At 42.6% G+C, this 27,081-nt stretch overlaps 1 protein-coding gene across 3 annotated transcripts in view; it reads left to right on the top strand.

Moving 5' to 3' along the window:
• SPTLC1 (serine palmitoyltransferase long chain base subunit 1) overlaps positions 1 to 27,081 on the top strand; it is a 100,364-nt gene that overhangs the window by 37,699 nt on the left and 35,584 nt on the right. For all 3 annotated transcript variants that reach the window (XR_010130280.1, XM_031014541.3, XM_031014543.3), the window contains exons 4-6: positions 12,950 to 13,043; positions 13,825 to 13,897; positions 25,805 to 25,937. Coding sequence is in view for 2 of the 3 variants with exons in the window: in XM_031014541.3 (XP_030870401.2) it covers positions 12,950 to 13,043; positions 13,825 to 13,897; positions 25,805 to 25,937 (300 nt within the window). In the remaining variant the exon portion in view is untranslated. The remainder of the gene's footprint in view (positions 1 to 12,949; positions 13,044 to 13,824; positions 13,898 to 25,804; positions 25,938 to 27,081) is intronic.

The raw sequence follows: 27,081 nt of genomic DNA, 5'->3' as shown, positions 1-27,081 counted from the left end.
TTCTTTCATTAGTCTCTGCCTACCTGCTCCAGTACCAAACCTGTTGTTAACAGGGGTCTGTAATATTTGCTTCCTTCTGGTAAAGCACCTCCTGGTTTCTAAATTGAGTTAGCCATTCCTGAACTTGTATCCTTCTGTGTAATTATTGAAGTTTATAGAGCTCCATTAGAAATCCTGGTGGAATTTTAGTTGTGATTGCATTGAGTTTGTAGTTTATTTTGGCAAAATGTAGTATCTTTAAAATGTTGAGCCATCCCTTCAGCTGACCATTGTATATCTTATCATTTATTACTGTCTTTATATTTTTCTTGATACTGTAAATACTATGTATTTTGTTACCTTTATTTACTATTAATTCCAATGGTTTGTTGATTTCGTTGAGTTTTTTATGTAAGGTGATCATATCACCTGCCGATAACAGTGTGACTCTTCTCAGACGTGTGTGTGTGTGCACACTTGTTTATTCACATTTTTGGACTTACAGTTTTACTGGTATGGCCTTTAGTAATATGCTGAATAGTAAAAAGATACCAAGCATCCTTGTTTTGTTCATATTCATAAAAGTAATGGCTCTCGTTTCCCAGTTAATATCTGTAGGTTTTAGGTATTATAGTCTTATCAATTCGAGACCATTTCCTCTGATCTAGGTTTCTTAAGAGTTTTATAAATAGATGTTGAACTTCATCAAATGTCATTTCTGCATCTAAGATCATTGCATCACTTTTCTTTATTATGTTGTATTTTCTGAAGTTCTTACTTCTTATTTAACTTCTATTAATATATCTCTTAGGTGTACTCTGTTCTTTTTCTAACTTAGTTGAACACTTAATTTACATTTTTAATCTTTTCTAGTATTGATTGACATTCTTTTTACAAAACACCCTGAGTGTAATTCAGGATTCAGGCTTAAAAAAAGGTTTTGAAGGATAATAAAGTACATATTCCTTATTACAGAACCACTTTCATGCAGTCTAGGGCAGCATCCCCAGAATAGTTTCATTCCATTGAGTAAATAAAAGCAGTAAAGAGTTTCATATATGTTTAGGACAGGTTTTGCTACTGAATGAACTTGCTGCAAACTTTCAAAATTGAGTATGAGACATAATGAACTTTTTTGTGTTTAAGCCTATAAATTCCCTTCTAAGTACTATTCCAGCTGTAGGTTATACTTTTTTTGGGGGGAGGGAGGGTGGAGTCTTGCCCTGTTGTCAGGCTGGAGTGCAGTGGCGCAATCTCGGCTCACTGCAACCTTTGCCTCCCAGGTTCAAGCCATTCTCCTGCCTCAGCCTCCCCAGTAGCTGGAACTACAGGTGTGTGCCACCACGCCCAGCTATTTATTATTATTATTTTTTAACAGAGACAGGGTTTCACCATGTTGGCCAGGATGGTCTCAATCTCTTGACCTCGGGTGATCCACCCGCCTTAACCTCCCAAAGTGCTGGTATTACAGGCATGAGTCACTGCACCCGGCCTGTAGGCTATACTTCTAATGTGTGTTATTCAGACCTAAATATTTTTTAATTTTCTTTTTTTTTCTTTGACTAAAGCATAATGTTTTCCTTGAGTTTTTGTCTTCTCAGTAATTTATAATTTATTGCTATGTGATTAAAAAACATGTTCTGGATGATAGCTTTTCTGAATGATTCAGCTGCTCTTGTTGAGACTTGCTTTATGTCTTACTTTATTGTAAATTTTGCAAATGTTCCACGGCTTTATCACAAAAATTTATATTATATATTCCTTTTATTCAAGGTGTCTTGTGTCCATTACATCAAGCACTTTAATTATTATTCAAATAGTTGACAGTTTTAGCCATTTTCTGTCTGGTATGTAAATGAATGAGAAAGAAAGAGACAGTATAAAGATCAGTATTACCCACCATATGAATTCATTCTCTGTCTCTGTTTCATTTTTAAATTGTTTAGTTTGAAGGTGTGAAATGTATGTGGGCTCAGCATTTTTACATCTTTTTGAATGTCCCTTATCTCTAACAAAAATTATGTTTTACCTTAAAGTCCATTTGTCTGATAGCAGTGTAGCTACACCAGCTATCATTTAGTTATTCTGTGATTAATAGGACTCTGTTTTCAATTTTACTGTGTCATTTTGTGTAGTTCTTTTGTACATAATTGGATTTTAATCCTAGTGTCATTTTTTAACTGAGGAGTTTAATCTGTTTACATTTATTTTGATTACTAACTTATATGTATAGTAAACACTAATATCTGCTGAAATATGAGGTGATTCACAATTTTCCCAATAGCATTTAAAAGAGTTTCTTGGCCAATTTGATATGTAAATTTAAAGGGATGTATAAGAAATGGCCAAAAATAATGTTATTTGATTTATTAATTTAATTGCACATATATATTTAAAATGTCATTGTGCAAATAATATATTCAAAAATACTGCTCTTTCCTTTACCCTATGCAGCAGTTTTATTCTCATTCTTCCTAGGCATCTTGGATACCATATTCATCATTAGAAGCATTGAAAAATTTATGTTTAAAGTCTGTCATTTTCAATTCTGTCTGAATACTTGGATGCATAACTTTTTGAATCTGTGTATGTTGCTATCCCTCAAAATTTTACCCAAGTCTCATTCAGTATTTGTGGTTCTACACTTGACCCCTTACAGGGTTGCTTTTTGTTGTGGTCTTTAAAAGGTTTGCTTACTTGGTTGTATACTGTTTCACTGTGAAGTCCCGCTCCCAGGAATATGTATTATGTGTGGGAAATAAGTACAATATCTGCGTCAAATTATTTTATCTCTCTTTATAAAAAACAAACTGATTTCTTCAAAACACCTAAAGGTAGCATTGTTAGAGATCATTCTGGTTGAAGTTGTAACTAATTAGTAGTGGGTACAGCTGCATATAATAGGAAACCCAAACTTAGATGGCTTAGGGAAAGTAGAAGTTTATTTGCCCTCACAAGTGTGGAGCAAGGTAGCTAGCGCCACAGATGATTAGGGACCCAGGTTACCATCCTGGTGTTCTGCCCTTGAGGTGTGTGACTTCCATTCATAAGTCACCTTAAGGGAGGATGTCAGGCAGATGGGCAGAAAAGAGGCTCCTTCTGGGCCTGTCAGCTTGGTTACGGCAACGCTGGCCACACCTAGTTGCAGGAGCCGCTGACAGACGTGGTCTTTTGTTCCAGGGCAGTGGCCTTAATTTTTTCATTTCTTTTTTTTTCCCTTGCCTTTAGTCTGCTTGATCAGGTTTTCTTGATTAGACTTCCCTTATTCTTTTCTTCTCCTCATGCTTAACATAAGTAATTCCTGTCCAATTTTTTTTTTGTTTTTTGAGTCAGGGTCTCACTCTGTTGCCCAGGCTGGAATGCAGTGGCACCGTCTCAGCTCACTGCAGCGTCTCTCTCCCAGGTGCAAGGGATTCTCCTGCCTCCGCCTCTGGAGTAGCTGGGATTACAGGCATGCACCACCACGCCTGGCTAATATTTTTTGTATTTTTAGTAGAGACGGGGTTTCACCATGTTGGCCAGGCTGGTCTCGGACTCCTGACCTCAAGTGATCCCCCTGCTTTGGTGTCCCAAAGTGCTGGGATTGTGGGCATGAGCCACCTTGCCCCAAATGTTAATTAATCTTCCTCTCTTCCTTACTGAGCAGTACAGGGACTTACTAGACTCCTACTTCAGTTGTTCCCCATCCCCACTCCCCCTTTCTTGATGTCTGATAATTGACCTCCACTTATTTTGTATCCTCCAGTATTATTATATTTGAGAATCACCTTCTTTACCTATTTACCAGTTTCTTATTGCCAATCTTTAGGTATTTCTTTCTTTATCCGTGCAGCTTCTTTGCGCTTAAAATTCCTTTTTCTAAAATATATTCTCTATTAGATTGTTATGTAGAGATTCAGAGAAGGTAATCTGTATCTCTTAATGAGAAATGTTTTTATTTTACCTCCTTGGATGACAGTTAGTCGGTAACAGGTTCTAAGTGGATCATTATTTGCCCTGCAGCCTTGGAGAATTTCTTCATCATGGCCTGGCCTGTGTTATGGGGAGACTGTGTCAGTCTAATTATTGTTCATCTTCTGTTTTTTCTAGTGGCTTTCACAATTCTTTTTCTCTAAAATTCTACAGTTTCACTGTCATGTGTCTTCTTGTAATTTATTCATATTTATCCTACTTGGGACTCATTTTTGTACTTCAGCCTGTGGATTTCTGTCTCCCATGAATTCTGGGAATTTTTTAGCTGTTATCGGTTCAAACATTGTCTCTCACTTTTTTCCTCCAGTTTTTCCCTGTAGAGCTAATGTTTAGTGTACTTTTAACCTTCATATCCTCCACATTCAGTATGTACTCTTTCATATTTTTGCATCTCTTGGTAATCTCAGCTCTTTCTTTCATTTTTCTGCAGTGTCTGATGGGGTATTTAATCTATCTTTTAGATTTCTAATTTTATTGGCTCTTAGATTTTATTTCTGGAAGTTATATTTGACTATTTAGCAAGTTAGCCTGTCCTTTTTTGTTTTTGTTTTTGTTTTTGTTTTTGAGATAGAATTTCGTTCTTCCTGAGCAGGCTGGAGTGCAGTGGCACAATCTCGACTCACTGCAACCTCTGCCTCCTGGGTTCAAGCGATTCTCCTGCTTTAGCCTCCCGAGTAGCTGGTATTATAGGCATGCGCCACCATGCCTAGCTAATTTTTTTGTATTATTACTAGAGATGGGGTCTCACCATGTTGGTCAGGCTGGTGTTGAACTCCTGACCTCAGGTAATCTGTTTGCCTCAGCCTCCCAAAGTGCTGGGATTACAGGCGTGAGCCACCACGCCCAGCCCAGCCTGTCCTTTTCTTAGTAACTTTTTAACCTTTCCTTATGTTTATGCTCTTGGGAGCACTTTCTAGTATCCAGCGTCTCACGTTCTTGGGCAGCGGCCCTTCTGCATGTCTTGTATGCTGACTCTCACTCATGGTGGGGTTGTAGTTTTTGATTGGGAAAGTTGTTTTCTCTCTTTTGAGTCCTCTCAGGTCTCGATTGTGGAGATGTCTTTCTGGTTGGTTTTACTTGCTTCTGCAGCATACCCTATAAGATTTTAGGTTCCAGGATTCCTGTATCAAGTGCCCATTATGACCTATTCCTGCTAGCCTGCATGGGGCACAGGTCTGAGACTTCCATTTCTCACCGGAAACTTCGTTCCTTCGCTACTCCAACTGCTGGACAGATAGTATCCCTACATCACATCATGCTGCCTTTTGATAGCTTTTGAGCTGTGGTTAAGGGTTTTGGATATACTTGTTCTTAATCATTTGTTTTCTGTGTATTACAGTTCTTATAGAATGGTCTCAATGTTTACGGCACCTTTGGTACATGGGTGGTCTATCTAGGTATTGGTTTGTTGTTTTTTGTTTTTAATCTTTTTGTGACTGCCGATACCTGACTATGAAATCAGGGAGGACTTAGGAAACTTAAGGAAACCTTGAGAAGTAGGAACCTGAATAACATGATAAAATCAGAATCACAGTTGAGGAGGTGAGTGGCACTGGATTTGAAAGAGAAGCCTGGAGGGCAGCCAAGATAGCCAAATAGGAACAGCTCCAGTCTACAGCTCCCAGCGTGAGCAATGCAGAAGATGGGTGATTTCTGCATTTCCATCTGAGGTACTGGGTTCATCTCACTAGGGAGTGCCAGACAGTGGGCGCAGGACAGAGGGTGCAGTGCACTGTGTGCGAGCTGAAGCAGGGTGAGGCATTGCCTCACTTGGGAAGCGCAAGGGGTCAGGGAGTTCCCTTTCCTAGTCAAAGAAAGGGGTGACAGACGGCACCTGGAAAATCGGGTCACTCCCACCCTAATACTGCGCTTTTCCGACAGGCTTAAAAAACGGCTCACCAGGAGATTATATCCCTCACCTGGCTCGGAGGGTCCTACGCCCACACAGTCTCGCTGATTGCTAGCACAGCAGTCTGAGATCAAACTGCAAGGTGGCAGCGAGGCCGGGGGAGGGGCGCCCGCCATTGCCCAGGCTTGCTTAGGTAGACAAAGCAGCCAGGAAGCTCGAACTGGGTGGAGCCCACCACAGCTCAAGGAGGCCTGCCTGCCCCTGTAGGCTCCGCCTCTGGGGGCAGGGCACAGACAAAAAGACAGCAGTAACCTCTCCAGACTTAAATGTCCTTGTCTGACAGCTTTGAAGAGAGCAGTCGTTCTCCCAGCACACAGCTGGAGATCTGAGAACGGGCAGACTGCCTCCTCAAGTGGGTCCCTGACCCCTGACCCCCCGAGCAGCCTAACTGGGAGGCACCCCCCAGTAGGGGCAGACTGACACCTCACACGGCCGGGTACTCCTCTGAGACAAAACTTCCAGAGGAACGATCAGACAGCAGCATTCGCAGTTCACAAAAATCCGCTGTTCTGCAGCCACCGCTGCTGATAGCCAGGCAAATAGGGTCTGGAGTGGATCTCTAGCAAACTCCAACAGACCTGCAGCTAAGGTCTGTTAGAAGGAAAACTAACAAACAGAAAGGACATGCACACCAAAAACCCATCTGTACATCATCATCATCAAAGACCAAAAGTAGATAAAACCACAAAGATGGGGAAAAAACAGAGCAGAAAAACTGGAAACTCTAAAAAGCAGAGAGCCTCTCCTCCTCCAAAGGAATGCAGCTCCTCACCAGCAACAGAACAAAGCTGGACGGAGAATGACTTTGACGAGTTGAGAGAAGGCTGCTTCAGACGATCAAACTACTCCGAGCTACAGGAGGAAATTCAAACCAAAGGCAAAGAAGTTAAAAACTTTGAAAAAAATTTAGACAAATGTATAACTAGAATAACCAATACAGAGAAGTGCTTAAAGGAGCTGATGGAGCTGAAAGCCAAGGCTCGAGAACTACGTGAAGAATGCAGAAGCCTCAGGAGCTGATGCGATCAACTGGAAGAAAGGGTATCAGTGATGGAAGATGAAATGAATGAAATGAGAAGGGAAGTTTAGAGAAAAAAGAATAAAAAGAAACAAACAAAGCCTCCAAGAAATATGGGACTATGTGAAAAGACCAAATCTACGTCTGATTGGTGTACCTGAAAGTGACGGGGAGAATGGAACCAAGTTGGAAAACACTCTGCAGGATATTATCCAGGAGAACTTCCCCAATCTAGCAAGGCAGGCCAACATTCAGATTCAGGAAATACAGAGAACGCCACAAAGATACTCCTCGAGAAGAGCAACTCCAAGACACATAATTGTCAGATTCACCAAAGTTGAAATGAAGGAAAAAATGTTAAGGGCAGCCAGAGATAAAGGTCGGGTTACCCACAAAGGGAAGCCCATCAGAGTAACGCGGAACTCTCGGCAGAAACTCTACAAGCCAGAAGAGAGTGGGGGCCAATATTCAACATTCTTAAAGAAAAGAATTTTCAACCCAGAATTTCATATCCAGCCAAACTAAGCTTCATAAGTGATGGAGAAATAAAATACTTTACAGACAAGCAAATGCTGAGAGATTTTGTCACCACCAGGCCTGCCCTAAAAGAGCTCCTGAAGGAAGCATTAAACATGGAAAGGAACAACCGGTACCAGCCACTGCAAAATCATGCCAAAATGTAAAGACCATCAAGACTAGGAAGAAACTGCATCAACTAACGAGCAAAATAACCAGGTAATATCATAATGACAGGATCAAATTCACACATAACAATATTAACTTTAAATGTAAATGGACTAAATGCCCCAATTAAAAGACACAGACTGGCAAATTGGATAAAGAGTCAAGACCCATCAGTGTGCTGTATTCAGGAAACCCATCTCACATGCAGAGACACACATAGGCTCAAAATAAAAGGATGGAGGAAGATCTACCAAGCAAATGGAAAAAAAAAAAGGCAGGGGTTGCAATCCTAGTCTTGGATAAAACAGACTTTAAACCAACAAAGATCAAAAGAGACAAAGAAGGCCATTACGTAATGGTAAAGGGATCAATTCAACAAGAAGAGCTGACTATCCTAAATATATATGCACCCAATACAGGAGCACCCAGATTCATAAAGCAAGTCCTGAGTGACCTACAAAGAGACTTAGACTCCCACACAATAATAATGGGAGACTTTAACACCCCACTGTCAACATTAGACAGAACAATGAGACAGAAATTTAACAAGGATACCCAGGAATTGAACTCAGCTCTGCATCAAGTGGACCTAATAGACATCTACAGAACTCTCCACCCCAAATCAACAGAATATACATTTTTTTCAGCACCACACCACACCTATTCCAAAATTGACCACATACTTGCAAGTAAAGCTCTCCTCAGCAAATGTAAAAGAACAGAAATTATAACAAACTGTCTCTCAGACCACAGTGAAATCAAACTAGAACTCAGGATTAAGAAACTCACTCAAAACCACTCAACTACATGGAAACTGAACAACCTGCTCCTGAATGACTACTGGGTACATAACGAAATGAAGGCAGAAATAAAGATGTTCTTTGAAACCAACGAGAACAAAGACACTACATACCAGGATCTCTGGGACACATTCAAAGCAGTGTGTAGAGGGAAATTTATAGCACTAAATGCCCACAAGAGAAAGCAGGAAAGATCCAAAATTGACACCCTAACATCACAATTAAAAGAACTAGAAAAGCAAGAGCAAACACATTCAAAAGCTAGCAGAAGGCAAGAAATAACTAAAATCAGAGCAGAACTGAAGGAAATAGAGACACAAAAAACCCTTCAAAAAATTAATGAATCCAGGAGCTGGTTTTTTGAAAGGTTCAACAAAATTGATAGACCGCTAGCAAGACTAATAAAGAAAAAAGGAGAGAAGAATCAAATAGATGCAATAAAAAATGATAAAGGGGATATCACCACTGATCCCACAGAAATACAGACTACCATCAGAGAATACTACAAACACCTCTATGCAAATAAACTAGAAAATCTAGAAGAAATGGATAAATTCCTCGACACGTACACCCTCCCAAGACTAAACTAGGAAGAAGTTGAATCTCTGAATAGACCAATAACAGGCTCTGAAATTGTGGCAATAATCAATAGCTTACCAACCAAAAAGAGTCCAGGACCAGATGGATTCACGGCCGAATTCTACCAGAGGTACAAGGAGGAACTGGTACCATTCCTTCTGAAAGTATTCCAATCAATAGAAAAAGAGGGAATCCTCCCTAACTCATTTTATGAGGCCAGCATCATCCTGATACCAAAGCTGGGCAGAGACACAACAAAAAAAGAGAATTTTAGACCAATATCCTTGATGAACATTGATGCAAAAATCCTCAATAAAATACTGGCAAACCAAATCCAGCAGCACATCAAAAAGCTTATCCACCATGATCAAGTGGGCTTCATCCCTGGGATGCAAGGCTGGTTCAATATATGCAAGTCAATAAATGTAATCCAGCATATAAACAGAACCAAAGACAAAAACTACATGATTATCTCAATAGATGCAGAAAAGACCTTTGACAAAATTCAGCAATCCTTCATGCTAAAAACTCTCAATAAATTAGGTATTGATGGGATGTATCTCAAAATAATAAGAGCTATCTATGACAGACCCACAGCCAATATCATACTGAATGGGCAAAAACTGGAAGCATTCCCTTTGAAAACTGGCACAAGACGGGGATGCCCTCTCTCACCACTCCTATTCAACATAGTGTTGGAAGTTCTGGCCACGGCAGTTAGGCAGGAGAAGGAAATAAAGGGTGTTCAATTAGGAAAAGAGGAAGTCAAATTGTCCCTGTTTGCAGACGACATGATTGTATATCTAGAAAACCCCATTGTCTCAGCCCAAAATCTCCTTAAGCTGATAAGCAACTTCAGCAAAGTCTCAGGATACAAAATCAATGTACAAAAATCACAAGCATTCTTATACACCAATAACAGACAAACAGAGAGCCAAATCATGAGTGAACTCCCATTCACAATTGCTTCAACGGGAATGAAATACCTAGGAATCCAACTTACAAGGGATGTGAAGGACCTCTTCAAGGAGAACTACAAACCACTGCTCAAGGAAGTAAAAGAGGATACAAACAAATGGAAGAACATTCCATTCTCATGGGTAGGAAGAATCAATATTGTGAAAATGGCCATACTACCCCAGGTAATTTATAGATTCAATGCCATCCCCATCAAGCTACCAATGACTTTCTTCACAGAATTGGAAAAAACTACTTTAAAGTTCATATGGAACCAAAAAAGAGCCCACATCGCCAAGTCAATCCTAAGCCAAAAGAACAAAGCTGGAGGCATCACGCTACCTGACTTCAAACTATACTACAAGGCTACAGTAACCAAAACAGCATGGTACTGGTACCAAAACAGAGATATAGATCAATGGAACAGAACAGAGCCCTCAGAAATAATGCCACAGATCTACAACTATCTGATCTTTGACAAACCTGAGAAAATCAAGCATTGGGGAAAGGATTCCCTATTTAATAAATGGTACTGGGAAAACTGGCTAGCCATATGTAGAAAGCTGAAACTGGATCCCTTCCTTACACCTTATACAAAAATTAATTCAAGATGGATTAAAGACTTAAACGTTAGACCTAAAACCATAAAAACCCTAGAAGAAAACCTAGGCATTACCATTCAGGACATAGGCATGGGCAAGGACTTCATGTCTAAAACACCAAAAGCAATGGCAACAAAAGACAAAATTGACAAATGGGATCTAATTAAACTAAAGAGCTTCTGCACGGCAAAAGAGACTACCATCAGAGTGAACAGGCAACCTACAAAATGGGAGAAAATTTTCACAACCTACTCATCTGACAAAGGGCTAATATCCAGAATCTACAATGAACTCAAACACATTTACAATAAAAAAACAAACAACCCCATCAAAAAGTGGGCGAAGGACATGAACAGACACTTCTCAAAAGAAGACATTTATGCAGCCAAAAAACACATGAAAAAATGTTCACCATCACTGGCCATGAGAGAAATGCAAATCAAAACCACAATGAGATACCATCTCACACCAGTTAGAATGGCAATCATTCAAAAGTCAGGAAACAACAGGTGCTGGAGAGGATGTGGAGAAACAGGAACACTTTTACACTGTTTGTGGGACTGTAAACTAGTTCAACCATTGTGGAAGTCAGTGTGGCAATTCCTCAGGGATCTAGAACTAGAAATACCATTTGACCCAGCCATCCCATTACTGGGTATATACCCAAAGGACTATAAATCATGCTGCTATAAAGACACATGCACACGTATGTTTATTGCAGCACTATTCACAATAGCAAAGACTTGGAACCAACCCAAATGTCCAACAATGATAGACTGGATTAAGAAAATGTGGCACATATACACCATGGAATACTATGCAGCCATAAAAAATGATGAGTTCATGTCCTTTGTAGGGACATGGATGAAATTGGAAATCATCATTCTCAGTAAACTATCGCAAGGACAAAAAACCAAACACTGCATGTTCTCACTCATAGGTGGGAATTGAACACTGAGAACACATGGACACAGGAAGGGGAACATCACACTCTGGGGACTGTTGTGGGATGGGGGGAGGGGGAGGAATAGCATTAGGAGATATACCTAATGCTAAATGACGAGTTAATGGGTGCAGCACACCGGCATGTCACATGTATACATATGTAACTAACCTGCACATTGTGCACATGTACCCTAAAACTTAAAGTATAATAATAATAAAATAAAATAAAATAGAAAGAGAAGCCCTTGAAGCCTTAGGGATGAAGAAAGAAAATATTTTGAGAGCACCTCTTATGAGCCAGGCACTTTCATAATAGCAATTTCCTTGAGAGGTATACTCTCCCCTACTTTAATGATGAAGAAACTGAGAATCACAGAGGTCAGTGATGTCCCTAAGTTTCTGAAGTCGTCAATAGCCATAATACAGAGGGGATCTCTCTGACAGACTCTACAACCCATGGTTTTTTCAGAGTCTTCTTGCCTTTTTTATAAGTTAGTTCGCTTTCATGAATTTACTTCAAGTTGTCATTCTTTTCTTTTCCTGGTTTCCCAGCATCTGTGTTTTCTCAAGGATGACCAATGCTGTTAAAAGGTATCAATGAGAATAGTGTTTCTCCATCTTTTCTGGCTACAGTGCATTTTATAGAGCAACCCAGTACATGGACCAGTACAGATACATAGTCCCATCACTCACCCTGTGCCATGGTTCTGATATTTTCTTTTCCATTCTATTTTGTTTTACTGTTTCCTCTGGTTAAAATAGGCTGATTGTGACCAACTAACTTGGTCTCACAGCCCTTTAACAGTTTGCAACCCATAATTTGAGCCCATGATTTTGAAACATGGCTCATGGCTCGAATATAGATCAGCAGAGGGCTTAACGGAAGTACCTTCAGGAGCCCATTGTCCTGTCCCAGCCGGGCTCATATCTGGTTCCAGTGTAGCTGCCACCCACATTCTCCCCGCTCCCCATGAGTGTGAGGATTCCTCTTCAACAGCATTCCAGCGTTAACTTTAGACATTGGGAACATATCCCACTTACTCTTTAGTGGCTTCCTATACATGACATTTCTTTTTAAGCCGTTTAACTATGCAAGATCATAACTCACTCTGCCTATTCTTGCCTTTGATCTTATTTTATATTTTCTTCCTGTTTGGCTTATTCCAGATTTTTCTGAGATACTTTATTTAGCAGCTTCATTCTTAAGCGAGTTTTAAAACCATAGCATTTAAGATTTGCCATTCATTCATCTTGGAATTCTAGCTTATTTTTCTTTTTTATTTTAATAGTACAGGTAGTTTATTAAAAATAAAATTAATGGAAAAATATCTTATTTTTAATGTACCATGCTCTAATATTACTTCTTAAAAACAAGAAATCAAAGACCAGTATGCAAATAGGGTAGGATGACTACACTATGTTGTTGTGCCTACCACCAAGGTAATATGATAGCATGTAACATGAATGTGTAATTGACGTGTACCACTCTTTATCTCTTCCCTAGCCCTCCAAGCCACAAAATTGTGGTGAATGGAAAAGAATGTATAAACTTCGCCTCATTTAATTTTCTTGGATTGTTGGATAACCCTAGGGTTAAGGTGAGTAGCACATATTGCTGAAGTGGACAGATAACATTACTGATTTAAGAAACTAGACATAAAAGACAAATGCAGGCTGGGCGTGGTGGATCACTTCAGGTCAGGAGTTTAAGACCAGCCTGGCCAACATGGTGAAACCCCATCTCTACCAAAAAATACAAAAATTAGCAGGGCATGTTGGCACATGCCTGTAGTCCCAGCTACTTGGGAGGCTGAGGTGGGAGAATTTCTTGAACCCAGGAGGTGGAGGTTGCAGTGAGCCAAGATGGTGCCACTGCACTCCAGCCTGGGCAACAGAGCGAGACTCTGTCTCCAAAAAAAAGGAAAAAAATCAGAGTATTGGAAAGCGCTGTGCAAGTTTTTCCCATTACTTTTTGTCTGACAGAGTTGTGAGCGGGACCTAGACAGAGAGAGGCAAGAGTCTCTTATGTGGCTCAGTGTTAGGCAGCAACCACAGAACTGAACAGGCCAGACCTAGAGAATAGTTGGAGAAGGGTCTAGGAAATTGCTCTCTCTCCTATTGGGATTGTGGGCTAACAGGCATTTTCCAGGAAAGACTTGGCCCACAAATGCAGAAAAGTTAACCAGGTTTTGAGAATCAGGCTAGTATAACTTTTCCATATTTTAAGTCATATACTCAGTCTTTACACCTGTCTCTTCTTTATATTCTGTTAGAGTTGGAGGAGGAAGGAAGGAGCTCTGTGGGTTAAAGAATAGGAAATGTTCGTTTTGAACTCTTAAAGATAAATTATTAAAGTATAATTCTTTTACTTCAATAAAGGCAGCAGCTTTAGCATCTCTAAAGAAGTATGGCGTGGGGACTTGTGGACCCAGAGGATTTTATGGCACATTTGGTAAGTTTTTGTTGTGTTCTCTTTGAGACTACTGCTTTCAATAGTTAAGATTCAATTTTAGGCCGGGCATGGTGGCTCACACCTGTACTCCCAGCACTTTGGGGAGGCTGAGGTGGGAGGATTCCTTGAGCCCGGGAATTTGATACCAGCATGGTCAATATAGGGAGACCCTGTCTCTACAAAAAATAATAAAATTAGCCGGGCATGGTGGGCTCATCCTCGTGTGCATGTGTGGGGATTGCAGCGTGAGGAACGAGTGCAGAGCAGCAGTACTCTTTATGCAGGGGAGATGGCCTCATACTTCTGCCCACAGTCCATTGATGAGAGCGGAACCCCTGCCATGACTAGCCACACAGGGGGCTGAGAAACAGCTCTAGGAAGAAAGTGGAGAGCAGATTGCCTGGGGTGGAGGGAGGGGGGATAAACAGTGTAGTTTTTTATCTTTCTAGAACAAAGATGAAGGGTCATTGATTTCCTTGTGTATGGATAATCCGGGAACAGGCCAACTAAATATTTGATGAGTGTATGATTTCAAATACAGTGAATTCCCTGGGAGTCATCAAAGAAGACTAGCATTTTGTGGTTGTTTTTATTAAGTGTATATTCTTTGCTCCTGAAAATGTTATTAAATAATTGTTCAGGCCGGGCATGGTGGCTCATGCCTGTAATCCCAGCACTTTCAAAGGCTGAGGCGGGCAGATCACCTGAGGTCAGAAGTTCAAAACCAGCCTGGCCAACATGCTGAAACCTCGTCTCTACTAAAAATACAAAAATTAGCTGGGCGTGGTGGTGGATACCTGTAATCCCAGCTACGTGGGAGGCTGAGGTGGGAGAATTGCTTCAACCTGGGAGGCAGAGGTTGTAGTGAGCCGAGATCATGCCATTGCACTCCAGCCTGGGCAACAGAGCAAGACTCTGTCTCAAAAATAAATAAATAAATAACATTGTTCAAATGAATTTATTGCTGGAAATAGCATTGTGGCTTATAAAATGACACAGTGTGGGGAAAGTAGAGCAAGGGAAATATCTTCCATCTTCCATCCTTGTTTCCATTTCTGGATCTTTTTGTGTTTTTTTACTTTAACAGTTAAGTTTTTTACTTTTGTGATTTTTTAATGTAAGGGAGCACCTTATGTTATCCCTAAGCTAGTTTGGTGATTACATTATTTGTGTTGGAAACAGATAAGGAGAAGTAGTGTCCAGGAATCCTACAGCTGGAAGTGATCTTTAAAATCTTTAGTTCTAACCCTAAAATTAGAAATTGGCCAGGTTTAGTGGCTCATGCCTGTAATCCTAACACTTTGGGAGGCCAAGAAGGGAGGATTGCTTGAGCCTAGGCATATGAGACTAGCCTGGGCAATGTAGCGAGACCCCGTGTTTACAAGAAATAAAAATAAACCTGGCACTAGCGTGAACCTGTAGTCCCAGCTACACAGGTGGCGGAGGCAGGAGGATCCCTTGATCCTAGGAGGTTAAGGCTGTAATGAGCCGTGTTCACACCACTGCAATTCAGCCTGGATGACAGAGTGAGACCATCTCAAAAATAGTAATAATAATAATATAAACCAAGTATCCTGACTTCCATTCTTGATGGCAAGTTCGAAGAAATAAGCTCATATCAGAGCCTCCCACTTTCCTCTAGTCTAATGCAAATGGGTTGTTTGCTTGGTTTTTGATTGGTAGGGAATTATTTTCTTGGCAGGTATTAGAAAACTAGAAAAGGCACATTTTATGGGGTTGTTGATTGTAATCTGATGAAAGCTTTCTGTGACTGCTTGCTGAGGTAAAGGAATTGTTTTTGTAGGTAGGTACGGAGGAGAGCAGCAGCTTGTTGGTATTAAATATCGGGGAGTTTTTGCTGTATTTTTCTAGGAAGTAAAGAAGTTGTTTGGGAGGGTAAAGGTGGGGATCATTGAAAGAGGTTCAGAGGTGTAGGGAGATGGGGGAGGTTGCTGAGTCAGCTGGCAGGGCAGGGACAGCTGTGTAGTAGGAGGAAGAGAAGGAAATACATAGCCAACAATCTCTGGCTAAGGAAGGATTGGAGATGGTGAGGAGGGAGTGGGTGAGGTTGATGGTTTGCTGGAGATAATTAGGGGGAGGGGTAGAGGGTGGCAAGGGAATGGGAGTGAGACAAAGAGTAAGTATAAAAGAAAAGAACTTCATCAGGGTGGAAGAATTGGAGAGTACCTTGCCACAGAAGGTCATCTGTCCATTCTGAGAGAGTTAAGGGTGGCAGCTTGAGGGTGACACCACGAGATATCAGCTACAATGGTCTGGAGGAAAAGCGTGAACTGGTAGTATAGACAAAAGCAGGGCATTTAGAAGTACGTGAGAATGGTTAGTAGGGACATAAGTAGACAGAGTTTAAATACTGGGGTGACTGTGTAAAGGCCTACTGTAAATAAAAGGTATACAGGGTTATTGTTCTTTTTCAGGAATTGTGGGTAAGTTTAAGGGAAGTGGGGGAGAGTACTTGCGACTTCAGGAGGAGGCAGAGGAGCTAGGCTGGTCGTCTGATGGGCACAGTTTTATCCTGGAGCGATGAACCCAGTGGGAAGGATTCTGCAGACAGACTGTGGTTGTGGTACTATAGACGACCAGGTAAGGTCCTGTCCACCGAGGTTCTAGAGTTTGAGGGGTCAGGTTCTTAACGAGAACTGACCGTCCGGCTAGGGTGTCTTTATATGGCTGGGTATCTGGAGTAGGTAAAAGGAAATTGGCAACTTAGTGGATTTCCTGTCTAGCCTGTTGAAGGACTGGAAGATAATCACCAAGAGGGGTGGTGTCTGAAATAAGGTTGGGCCCCAGCAGAAAGGTGCGGCCATGTAAGAGTTCAAATGGACTGTACCCGGTGGGTTCCCAGGGTGTGGCTCGAATTCGGAAGAGTGCAAGGGGTAGGAGAGTGGTCCAGTCTTTTTTAAGCTGGAGGGTAAGTTTAGTAAGGTGTGTTTTTAAAAGGCCCTTGGCTTTTTCTACTTTTCCAGAGGACTGAGGGTGATATGGGGCATGAAGATTCCATTGAATACCGAGGGCTTGGGAAACTGCTTAAGTGATTTGGCTGATGAAGACCAGCCTGTTATCAGACTGTATGGAAGTAGGGAGACCAAACCGGAGAATTATGTCTGTTAGAAGAAGGAAATAACTGCAGTGGCCTTTTCAGACCCCGTGGGAAAAGCCTCAACCCATCTGGTGAAGGTGTCGACCCAAACCAGGAGGTATTTGAGTTTCCAGACACGGGGCATAAGAGTAGAGTCAATTTGCCAATCTTGAGCAGGGATAAATTGTCGTGCTTGATGCATAAGGAAAGGAGGAGGTTTGAGAAAGCCTTGATGGGGTAGTAGAGTGGCATTATAGCCCGTTGAGAGGTGATTGTTTTGAGGATGGATTTCCAGGCTGGAAAAGAAATGAGAGGTTCTAAAAGGCGGGTTAAAGATTTATATCCTACATGGAAGTGGTCATGAAAGGAGGAGAGGATAGAGTAAGCTTGAGAGGCAGGGAGAAGGAGCTTTCCATGATCTAAAAACCAGTTGCCTTGAGTGGGAAGTGACTGGTAGGTTAAGGTTTCAGAAGGAGAGTAATAGGAGTGATAGATGAGAAGGAGAAATATTGGCCACTGGGAGCAGATACTGGGGAGTTTGCTGTTTCTTTGGCTGTTTTATTGGCATAGGTGTTTCCTTGGGCAATGGGATCAGAGGTTTTTTGGTGTCCTTTGCAGTGGATTACTCTGGCTTTGGCTGGAAGGAGGGCAGCTTTAAGGAGGGCTTTATTAAGGGGGCATTGATAATAGAGGATCCTTGTGTAGTGAGAAAACCTCTTTCTGCCCAGATGACAGGGTGGCGGTGGAGGATGTGAAGGGCGTATTTAGAGTCAGTATAGATATTAACATGCAGTCCTTTGCCAAGAGTTAGGGCACGAGTTAGTGCTATTAATTCAGCTTGTTGAGAGGTTGTAAATGGGGCGAGTGCAGCAGTTTCAGTGATAGATGAGTGAGACACAATGGCCTATCCAGCTTTTCCTGGTGTTAATCAACTGGTTTTTGAAGAACTGCCATCAGTAAACCAAGTGTGGTCCGGGTCAGGGACAGGAAAAAGGGAAATATGGGGAAAAGGAGAGGAGGCTATGTGGATTAAGGAAATACAGTTGTGTGGATTAGTCGTAGTGGGTAGTAAGTGAGAGGCCGGGTTGAAGTCCTGTCCAAAGGCAATGGTCCCCATGGGATTTTCAATAAAGAGTGAATAGAGCTGGAGGAGGCGGGGAGCCGAGAGTATGTTTTATATGTGAAGAGGAAACTAACTCTTGGAGGTTGTGAGTGCTATAAAAGGTGAGTGGGGCATAGCCTGTGATTTTGAGAGACTCTAAGAGTATAAGGGCTGTGGCTGCTGTGGCATGCAGGCATGATGGCCACCCCAGGTCTGTAAGATTAAGCTGTTTGAATACAAAGGCTACTGGTCACAGGCCTGGTTCCTGAGTAAGAATTCCTACAGCGCAGCCCTGCGTTTTTGCTGTGTGGAGGAAGGAGGATTGGGAGGAGTCGGGAAGCGCTCGAGTAGGAGTTGCCTCTAGGGCCTTTTTTAGAGTAAAAGGAGGGGCGAGGGAAGGATTTAGGATCTGTGGGTTCAGCTAAGTTTCCTTTTGTGAGTTTATAGAGTGGTTTGGTTAGGATGGCAAAACCTGGTATCCAAAGGCAGAAGTATCCAACAACGTCTAAGAAGGAGAGGAGTAGTTGTTTGGTGGTGGGGATTGGAATTTGGAGATTAGCTGAATATGGTCTGCTGGAAGTGCACACCTATGTTGGTGGAGGATTATACCAAGATAAGTAGAAATTTGAGCTTTGGAGGGGGATACTCTGTACCCCTTGGAGTAGAGGTGTTGAAGAAGCAGGATAGTGTCTTGCTGGGAGGATTGGTAAGAGGGGCTGCAAAGAAGGTCATCCACATATTGAATGAGATGGGAAACAAATGGACGAAAAGAAAGCAGGTCATGGGAGAGGGCCTGGCTAAAGTAGTGTGGGCTGTCTCTGAAAGCTTAGGGCAGGACGGTCCAGGTGAGTTGTTGGGACTGGTGGGTGTCAGGGTCAGTCCAAGTAAAGGCAAAAAGGGGCTGGGAAGAGGGATGTAAGGGAATGGTAAAGAAGGCATCTTTGAGGTCAATAACAGAATAATGAGTTGTGGAAGGTGGTATTGAGGATAGGAGAGTATAAGGGTTAGGCATGACAGGATGAATGGGGAGGACAATCTGATTGATGAAACGAAGGTCTTGGACTAGCCTGTAGGATTTATCTGGTTTTTGAATAGGTAGGATGGGAGAGTTGTAAGGGGAGTTGGTAGGGACTAAGAGGCATGCTGTAGTAGACAGGTAATAACAGGCTTTAGGCCCCTTAAAGTCTGTTGTGGGATGGGGTATTGGCATTGAGCAGGATAAGGGTGGCCATGTTTCAATGGGATGATAAGGGGTGAATGATCAGTTGCAAGCGAAGGAGTGGAAGTATCCCATACTTTAGGGTTAAGGTGGGGAGATGAAAGGAGAGGTTGCGAGGGAGGTTTGGAATTGGATAAAAGGGTAGCTCTGAGATGTGGCTGTAGTCCAGGAATAGTCAGGGAGGAGGATAATTTAATTAAAATATCTTGGTCTAATAAGGGGACTGGGCAGCTGGGGATAACTAGGAAGGAGCGCATAAAGGAGTGTTGCCTGATTTGGTACCAGAGTTGGGGAGTTTTAAGGGGTTTAGAAGCTTGGCCGTCAATACGCACAACAGTTGTGGGGGCAAGGGAAACAGGCCCTTGAAAAGAAGGTAAAGTGGAGTGGTAGCCCCCATATCGATTAAGAAGGGGACGGACTTACCCTCCACTGTAAGAGTTACCTGAAGCTTGGCATCTGTGATGGTCCAGGGGGCCTCTGAGATATTCGGGCAATGTCAGTCTTCAGCTGCCAAGCCGAGGAGATCTGGGAAGGAGTCGGTCATTTCGGGTTTGTGCTCCAGGAGCTCCAGGATTGGTGATGAGAGTCAGACAGTCTGACTTCCAGTGAGGGCCCACACAGGGGCATGGCTTAGAAGGAATCCTGGGCCGTGGGCATTCCTTGGCCCAGTGGCCAGGTTTTTGACATTTGAAGCAAGGTCCCGGAGGGGCAGTTAAACGCTGCAGTTTGTACGCCTTGAAGTTTTTGCAGGTAGGTGGTGCTGCTGGGGTTTGTTTTAAGGTGGAGGCAAGCATTTGTCATTCTGAAAGGCGCGCTGCCGCCTGGCAGCCTCTTCCCTATTGTTGAACACCTCGAAGGCAGGGTTGATTAATTCCTGTTATAGGGTTTGAGGGCCAGACTCTAATTTTTGAAGTTTCTTTCTAATATTAGGAGCTGACTGGGTAATAAAATGCATGTTAAGAATAAGGCGGCCTTCTGGCCCTTCAGGGTTTGGTGCTGTATATCGCCTGAGGGTGGCAGCTAGATGGGCCATAAACTGAGTTGGGTTTTCAGCTTTGTTCTCAGTGGTCTCCTTTAGTTTGTCATAATTCACGGCTTTATATGCAGCTTTCTGAAGCCCTTGAACTAAACAAGAGATCATGTAGTCTTGCCTGGCTATGCCTTGGGCCCCTGCCTGGTAGGTCCTTTGGGGCCTTCACGGGTACTGCCCTAGTGCCTGGCCTTGGAGGCCAGGCTCAAGGTGCCAGCAGTCATCAGCATAAGATTGAGCTAGGATCCAAAGTGAAGACGACATTTAAGTCATTCCAAGTCGGATTGTAGGACTGTGTTAAGTATTGGAATTCTTGTATATATTTGGGTGGGGTCTGACAGAAAAGAGCCTGAATGCTGACTGATTTGGGAAGGGTCAGACATAGGGAAAGGGATGTGAACCTGGACTTTTCCTTCGGCTCCTGCCACCTCTCAAAGGGGAAATTGTTGGGCAGGGGCATGGGGGTCGGCTTCAGGGCCAAATTATAAGCCAGAGCAGGTGTGAGGAGGGATGGTAATGGGAGGGACATAAGGGGGTGGCTTGTGGGTAGAACTTGGTTCTGAGGGGGAATTAGGGCCAGGTTTGGATAGGTGGGTGGGGGGGAGAAAGATTAAAGGGGTTAACAGATAAAGAGGAGTCAGCATCCCCAGTGGAAGAAGGAGAGGTAGGTGGAAGGGAGATAAGTAAAATTTGGGATGGACCACATTGGGAGCAGAGACTAGGGAGAGATCGTAGTGTAAAAAATGCCTGGATGTAGGGTACCTCAGACCATTTGCCCATTTTGCGACAGAAGTTGTCTAAGTCCCGCAAAATAGAGAAATTGAAAGTGCTGTTTTCTGTCTGCTGAGAGCCATTGTCTAATTTATATTGGGGCCAGGCCGTGTTACAGAAAAAAAAAAAAATTAGACATTTAGGCTTTAGATTGGGTGAAAGCTAAGAGATTTGAGGTTTTTGAGGACAGAAGCCAGTGGGGAAGATGGAGGGTGGGAGGTTGCCCATGATAGAACTGGGAAAGTTTGAGGGGAAAGAAAGAGACAAGGAAAAGAGCAACCACTAGCATCCTCAGTGGGCATCCCCAATGGGGGTCCCGGGTTGTGTGGCTGGCGAATGGCCAAGGCTGGCTTCCCTGGCATTCACCAAACACCGAGGGAAGACTGTCTTCCCAAGAAGAGTCCGTGACCAATGTTGGATTTTGGAAACACGGATAAGAGGAAGGTTCCTTGTCTCAATTTTGAGGAGAGAAAAAGAGGGAGAGAGATGAGGAGAGACCGAGGCAGCTTACCCGATCCGTAGACAGAGGTGGGAGTGTTCTCGGGGGCTGGTCTGAGGTCCTGAGGTCGAGGGAAGTCTCTTTGATGGAAGAGCGTGGGGAGGATAGGGGAGAGGTCTCCCGGGGAGAGTTCCCCTATCCCGGGCTTTCGGCACCAAATGTTATGCATGCGTCCAATTGAAGAGACAACCTGAACAGGCTAAGTGTGAGCAACAAGGCTGTTTATTCACCTGCGTGCAAGTGAGCTGAGTATGAAAAGGGAGTCAGCAGAGGGTGGTGGGATTGGAGATGGTTTTATAGGTTAGGGGTAGGCAATGGAAAGTTACAGTTAGGGGCTGGATTTTGCAGGTAGGGGAAGAATGTCACAAGGTACATTATCACAAGGTTACAGAGCACAGTGTCACATGTCACGAGGTTTATTGATCAGTTAGGGTAGAGCCTGTTACAATGGTAGAATGCCCCAAGGCTGGCTAATCAGCTAAGACAGGTACTAGCCGTTTTTCTTCTTTTGTGGTTTTCCTGTTGTCCCAGACTTTCTGGCTGCAGGACACCTTCTGGATGTGTACGTGTGGGTCACAGGGGTCACGATGGCTTGACCATGGCGCATCCTGGTCAGGGGACCTTACAATTTGGTCATAAAATTCCTAGATCTGCCACTTCTTCTTACCAGTCATGGGATCATGGTTTTCTCAGTTGTAAGTGGGAACAATCATTGCTTGCATGGCTTTAGAACACTTTGCTAAGGATCACATAAGATACTGCATGTGAAAACATGAAAAACATTTGGCTCTGTATGTTCCAGTAAGTACCTAAGGGCTATCACTTATACTCTTAAGAAGAAAAATTGTGCATGTCTCTAGGGATATTTTTGTGTGTGTGTTGTTGTGGTTGAGACGGAGTTTCACTCTTGTTGCCCAGGCTGGAGTGCAATGGTGTGATCTTGGCTCACTGCAACCTCCGCCTCCTGGGTTCAGGCGATTCTCCTGCCTCAGCCTCCCAGGTAGCTGGGATTACAGGCATGCGCCACCATGCCCAACTGATTTTTTTTTTTTTTTAGTGGAGATAGGGTTTCTCTGTTTTGGTCAGGCTGGTCCCAAACTCCTGACCTCAGGTGATCCTCCTGCCTCGGCCTCCCAAAGTGCTGGGATTACAGGTGTGGGCCGCCACACCTGGCCTCTAGGGATTTTTTTTTTTTTTAAGGACAGTATGTATGCAAAAATATGAAGGCCTTAAGAGAAAATGTAGTTTGTTTCTAAACGTTCTAAAGTCAGCTATTTTATGGTGTTCTCTCTGGAAAACAACCAGGAAGGCCGTAATCTCTCCTCCTTGTAAGTGAGAAGCTGAACAAGTGGCTCTTATTGGAAGATAGTCTTAACAATTCAGAATTCACATAGCTTTATTAGAAGATTGCCTAAATAGTGTGACCAGGTTTTTGCTTTTAAAATAAAACCTTTTCTTTTATTCTACAAGTATTAATGTAATTAAACAAACTCTTAAATAGCATATTGCTTGTTCCATGCCAGGCAGTGTTCTGAGTGTTTTATCAGCATTAACTTGTGCAGCCCTCCTACTAACCCTTGAGGAAGGTAGGACTATCCCCCCTATTTGACAGAGGAAGGCACCAAGGCTGCCCAGGGCTGAACCCCCAGACCTAACTACAATCTGAGCTCTGTGATGACCGAGATAGTGAGGCCTCCTGTCCCTGAGGTTCTGGTGAGGGAGCCAGACAGGCAGATAAGCAAGTGCAAGAAAGTGCTGAGGGCTGTGAGGTGTGTGGAGGCATTCTAGGACACCTCCCTCTATGGTCACTTCTCTGCCGTGCTTAGTACTAACAGTGAATTGTAGAATATAGTACTTTAGTTTTATTCCATGCAAGTCTACAGCTCCAGTTAGTGAAATGGATCATACACACAGAAGATATGGACATCAAAAGTTGAAGAAAAGTGAGTGCCCTTGTAGTTTTCCTGCTTGCTGCCTTCTCCTCCCTTAGGTTGAGAGTTTCTTCGTTGCACAAAGGAGCATCAAGAGAAACAAGTTCTTCAGTTACCCATATTTACCTGTCACAAAACCTGCTTTGCAAGGCTGACATCAGCTAAAACCCAGTGTCTTTTGATAGAAGGAAAAGACTAGTCTTTTTGAACTTTTGGGACTATGCTAGAACCAGTAAGTCATTGATTTATTGTTGAGAGATTCTTCTTCCCACTTATGGCAACTGTATATAAACAGTTACGAGTATACCTAATGATGGGAAGATTTGTAACATGCTGATTTTCATCAACTGGGTAACTCATTCTAAAGTCCTGAAACAGGGTCATACTCAGTTTTACATTCTCATCATTCATTGATGAAAAGAGTCATTTAGAGCTAAGAAGTCTACAGAATGATTTAAAATCCCTTTTGTGGTTAGCACAAATAGTTTGTATACATAGCATGTTTTTCTTTTTGAAATGGAGATACCAAATGAAAGCAAACCACTGTTGCCTGAGTTGTCCTTCTGGCTGAACTGTGAAGGTTTGTGGCAGATATTTTCAATTAGAAGCACCATTATACTTTGAAGGAGGCCTCCTACCTGGGAACGTGAGAGGTGGCAAAGTGATGGCGCTCAGAGAACAGTAATGAGGATGAGAAGGAAGACATACCCAAGAGTAACCCATGCTCAGCTACTTGGCTGTTTTCCTCTTTCTTGCTAGATTTTGCCTGAAACCTTTTCTGATAGCATCTCTCCTAGAGGGCGGCTGTCAGATACAAGGAATCACGGCCTTGGATTTCGTGTGATCGTAGTGTCAGAGGTCTTATACTCGAAGATCACCTGGGATACGTTCTTCTAAACTCTGTGTGTTGTTGTAAAGTCCTACGTTTATTTAATGTTGGTGTAATGAAAAGTGTCCTTTTTATAAAATAACTATAACCAATTGGTAATGGAAATCAAATGATATTGACTGTGTTAACGTACAAATAGGAAGAAGCATGCCTCATATTTTATCACTATTTGATAGGAATGGAATTAATAGTTCATTTTAACAGTTCTGTAACGTTCTTTAGGAAGTCTGTAAATATGCTGCCTCCTGCCAGGCCGTCAGCCCTGTCTGCTGCCCCTAGCTCAGGAATGCCCAGACCGCCTGCCATTGCCTGTGCTTGGGTTCTCATCAGTAGACACATCACGGCTCACTCATCCTGGGTCTCAAAATCCAACTCTGTGGCCTCTGATTTCCCTCCTTTCTCCCATAGCGCTCTAAGACTGGAGGGGCCTGGCTTCTTCGAGCTCTCTCCACACAGGGCCTGTGGTGAAACTCTGTTATCTAGTCCTCCAGGCTTGGGTCCTGCCATAGTTAAAAGAGCTAAAGGAATTTTTAAAAATCCCTTTCCCTCCTTGATAATGTCTCATTTTAAGGCTGCTTTAAAGTTTTAAGATTCTAAGCTGGCCAGTGGCCTATTTATTCTAAGCATCACTGGTCCTCCGTCCGAGGGCATGAAGCCTCATGGTTCAGTCTGAGAGGTAAAAGGCTGTAAGGAGCCATGATTTAAGAGGAAAATAAAACAGGTCAGTCTAATAATTATAATTTATCCTCATTATTATGTCAACATCCTCCTTACGGTGCATCTATAAAAGGACTATATTTCCTTTTGTACTATAAATTTGAATTCTTCATTACACTTATAAGAAATTCAGACAGAATCCCAGCCCCAGAAAGTGATGGGAGGTGCCACTACTAAATGCTGACACAGATTGTTAGAGGAGTGGTCACTGGAGTTCTAGTAAGTGTCACCTTCTTGATGCAAAGTATACAGGGTTCTTTTTGCTAAAATTGCAAACAGACATTAATAAGTTAACATCAAACATTGGTGAGACCTCAATGGTTTTGGTCAAGGACAGTTAATGCAGGGAAACTTGGTAGGCCTTGAAGTCTTACAGTAGAGTGATATCAAAGCATAACCAGAAGTTGGAACTGCCCCAGTAACACATTTTGCAGATAGATGCGTAGCTGATTTAGTTCATGTATTTTAGAAGTTGTATGGGCCTAGAATTATTTTAATAGATCTTGTATAATCTATCATTTAAAAACAATTCCATTTTGGCCATAAGGTGAAAGTATTGATAATTATACTGCTTGTGTTCTTTTATTTGTTCTTTAGTAGAGAAAAAGAATTATAAGACAGTTTAACCGTTTAAATTTTTTAACTGAAATAGATGTTCATTTGGATTTGGAAGACCGCCTGGCAAAATTTATGAAGACAGAAGAAGCCATTATATACTCATATGGATTTGCCACCATAGCCAGTGCTATTCCTGCTTACTCTAAAAGAGGGGACATTGTTTTTGTGTAAGTAAACTTTACCTAGTTTTCTAATAGCAGTTCCTTTGAAATAATACTGACTGTCTTAGAGAAATACTTCATTAGAAGTTATCTGCATAAAATAATGCTGCTTTTTGTTTTTCAAGAAACAGTCACCTCACCAAAGGTTTCAAAATTTGTGAAACCTTCACTTAAAAGATGCTTAACGATGTCTATAGTCATTTATCTGCCATGGTAATTATTTATTGATATCCAGATGAGGACAGCTATCTGCCTTCTTTGTGCAGCTCCGTGGCTGTGTGGTATCCTAGTCTGTGGTCACCACCTCACGTTGTCACTCAGACTGCCCGGCAAAGTCTCTCCATGTCTCATCACCCTGTCACCCCGTCACCTGGTCTCAGCTGATCTTGCTTCCTACCTTATTAAGGATAGAGGAGCCGTGACTTGGACACTTCTTTGACTACCCACAAGTGGATCTTCACACTCGCGTGCCTATGCTGAATGCATGCTACCGAGGTTTACTGTGAAGGGCAGGGTACAGCCAATCAAGGGCTGGCAGGCCCCAGGCAGCTGGTTAAACCAGTCAGAAGCATCTGCCGCCCCAAGCCAAGCCCTGTCGTCCTATGAGTGGACTAAAATTTGGTCTCAAATTGACTTTAATTTCCTCTTTGTTTTTTTTTTGTTTTATTTTGTTTTTGTGAGATGGAGTCTCACTTTGTCACCACGGCTGGAGTGCAATGGCACAATCTTGGCTCACTGCAACCTCCGCCTCCCAAGTTCAAGCAATTCTTCTGCCTCAGTCTCCCGAGTAGCTGGGATTACAGGCATGCGCCACCATGCCTGGCTAATTTTTTGTATTTTCAGTAGATACGGGGTTTTACCATGTTGGCCAAGCTGGTCTCGAACTCCTGACCTCAGGTGATCCACCTGCCTCGGCCTCCCAAAGTGCTAGGATTGCAGGCGTGAGCCACCGTACCTGGCCTTTTTTTATTTTTATTTTTTAATTTTTTTTATTTTGAGATGGAGTTTCACTCTTGTCGCCCAGGCTGAAGTGCAGTGGAGTGATCTTGGCTCACAGCAAGCTCCGCCTCCCGGGTTCAAGCAATTCTCTTACCTCAGCCTCCCAAGTAGCTAGGACCACAGGCACCCGCCACCAAACCCAGCTAATTTT

This window comes from Gorilla gorilla, chromosome 13, assembly GCF_029281585.2.
Source record: "Gorilla gorilla gorilla isolate KB3781 chromosome 13, NHGRI_mGorGor1-v2.1_pri, whole genome shotgun sequence".
Lineage (NCBI taxonomy): Eukaryota > Metazoa > Chordata > Mammalia > Primates > Hominidae > Gorilla > Gorilla gorilla.
Note: the sequence above shows the minus strand (reverse complement) of the source record. Positions and strands in the feature narration are given on the sequence as shown.